The sequence below is a fragment of the Volvox carteri genome (genome assembly GCF_000143455.1).
Source record: "Volvox carteri f. nagariensis unplaced genomic scaffold VOLCAscaffold_4, whole genome shotgun sequence".
In the NCBI taxonomy this organism is placed as follows: Eukaryota; Viridiplantae; Chlorophyta; class Chlorophyceae; order Chlamydomonadales; family Volvocaceae; genus Volvox; species Volvox carteri.
In genome coordinates, this window is record NW_003307547.1 from 2,712,382 (window position 1) to 2,714,479 (window position 2,098).

General features: G+C 57.6%; 1 protein-coding gene across 1 annotated transcript in view; it reads right to left on the reverse strand.

Moving 5' to 3' along the window:
* VOLCADRAFT_87241 (uncharacterized protein) overlaps positions 1–2,098 on the reverse strand; it is a gene marked incomplete at both ends in the record, with an annotated part of 5,696 nt that overhangs the window by 2,989 nt on the left and 609 nt on the right. The window contains 2 exons of the mRNA XM_002946980.1: positions 1,043–1,320; positions 1,510–1,621. Coding sequence (XP_002947026.1) covers positions 1,043–1,320; positions 1,510–1,621 — 390 coding nt within the window. The remainder of the gene's footprint in view (positions 1–1,042; positions 1,321–1,509; positions 1,622–2,098) is intronic.

Here is a 2,098-nt window from a genome sequence, read left to right on the forward strand (position 1 = left end):
AAGCAGCGGCGGAGGCAGAGGCAGCAGCGACAGCGGTGGCGACAGCGGCAGCGGCTACAGAGGTGGTGGTGACAGTGGCTTTGTGGCAACGGTGGCTGCAGCGACAGCAGCTGCGGCAGGAGAGGCAGCAGCGGCGGTGGCGACGGTGGCGACGGTGGCGGCGGCGGTGGAAGCAGCGGTGGTGGCGACAGCGACAGCGGCAGCGGCAGCGGCAGCGGCGGTGGTGACGGCGGCGGCGACAGCGGCGGCGGTGGCGGCGGTGACGACGGTGGCGACAGTGGCGGCGGCGACAAAGCAGCGGCGGCAGCAGAGGCAGCAGCGACAGCGGTGCCGACAGCGGCAGCAGCTACAGAGGTGGTGGTGTCAGTGGCGGCGGCGACAAAGCAGCGGCGGAGGCAGAGGCAGCAGCGACAGTGGTGGCGACGGTGGCGACAGCGGCAGCGGCTACAGAGGTGGTGGTGATAGTGGCTTTGCGGCGACGGTGGCTGCAGCGACAGCAGCTGCGGCAGGAGAGGCAGCAGCGGCGGTGGTGACGGTGGCGACGGTGGCGGCGGCGGTGGAAGCAGCGGGTAGTGGCGACAGCGACAGCGGCAGCGGTGGTGGTGACGGCGGCGGCGACAGCGGCGGCGGTGGCGGCGGTGGCGGCGGTAACGACGGTGGCGACAGTGGCGGCGGCGACAAAGCAGCGGCGGCGGCAGAGGCAGCAGCGACAGCGGTGCCGACAGAGGGGTGGCAACAGCGGCAGCAGCTACAGAGGTGGTGGTGTCAGTGGCAGCGGCGACAGTGGCTGCAGCGACAGCAGCTGCGGCAGCAGCGGCGGCGGCGGTGGCGGCGGTGGCGACGGTGGCGGCGGCGGTGGAAGCAGCGGTGGCGACAGCGGTGGTGACAGTGGCGGTGGCAGCGGTGGCGGCAGCGACAGCGGCCGCGGCGGCGGCAACAGCACGACAGTGGCGACACATAGCGACACGGCAGCCCCTTTTCTCCTACTATATTATACCCATATGCATGCCTGATCCCTCTCCCTCTCTCCTCCTCCTCTCACCTCGAGGGCGCGCTTCACCTCCAGCTCTGCCGCCTCTCCCATGGTGCTCAACTCGATGGTCTCCAGCTGCTTGCAGGACAGCATGGAAGGACCACCTCGCCCCTCCCGGGCTGCCCACATTACTCGCTCCAGCTCCCGTCTCTCATCCAAGGCCCTTTCCACTTGGGCCTGCAGGTACTCCAGGGACTCCGGAAGAGGTTCCGGAGTCAACATTGTCGACGCTGCTTCGTTCCTGTACGAGACCACTTTGAAGACGAAAGCCGTCATCACCCTGCCGCCTGGATACATGTCCATTTATTACCACAAACATACTTATCAGCAGACATGCATACGTATATAACACAAAAAGGGTGGCAAATAATAAACATGCATATCTCCAAAACCCCGAAGCAAAACATACACACACAAAAAAAAACACACATACACACAAACACACTAAAAAAGTGAAAAGAAAGAGATCTACTTACTGTCGGACATGTGGCAATCCGTCACTGTCGCCACGAGCTTAAGGCCCCAGAAGCCCAGCAGCTCCATCTCGGCCAAGGGATTGGGCATGCTGTACTGCACCACGGTTATGGCCTGGTGTTGTGTATAATAAATATTTCGTGCGTGGGTGTGGGCGGATGATTGGTTTTGGTGGGTGATGGGGTGTGGCATATAATATAATAATAAGATATGTTATCATATTTCTTCCCACTTTGTAAAATAAAATTAAAAAACACGGAAGGTCTTCCCTGCTGTGCATGCTCTGCCGTTGTCGACTACACAGCTACTACTGTCATTATTGTTATCATCATTATTATTTAATTCTACTACTCGTGCCACGATAGCTACAATAAACACCCCCCTCCCCCCCCGCTGCTTTTCTTATCTTTTCCTGCCGTCTGTCACCCTTATTACTATTAATAATAATATTTTTTAATATTATCATCGTCACATTTATTATTATTATTATTATTATTATTTATTAATTTTTTTATTGTATCTCATCCCTGTTATATAATTTTACGATACATACAAGCGTGTGTACAGTACATGTTTTCATGTCAACATAAT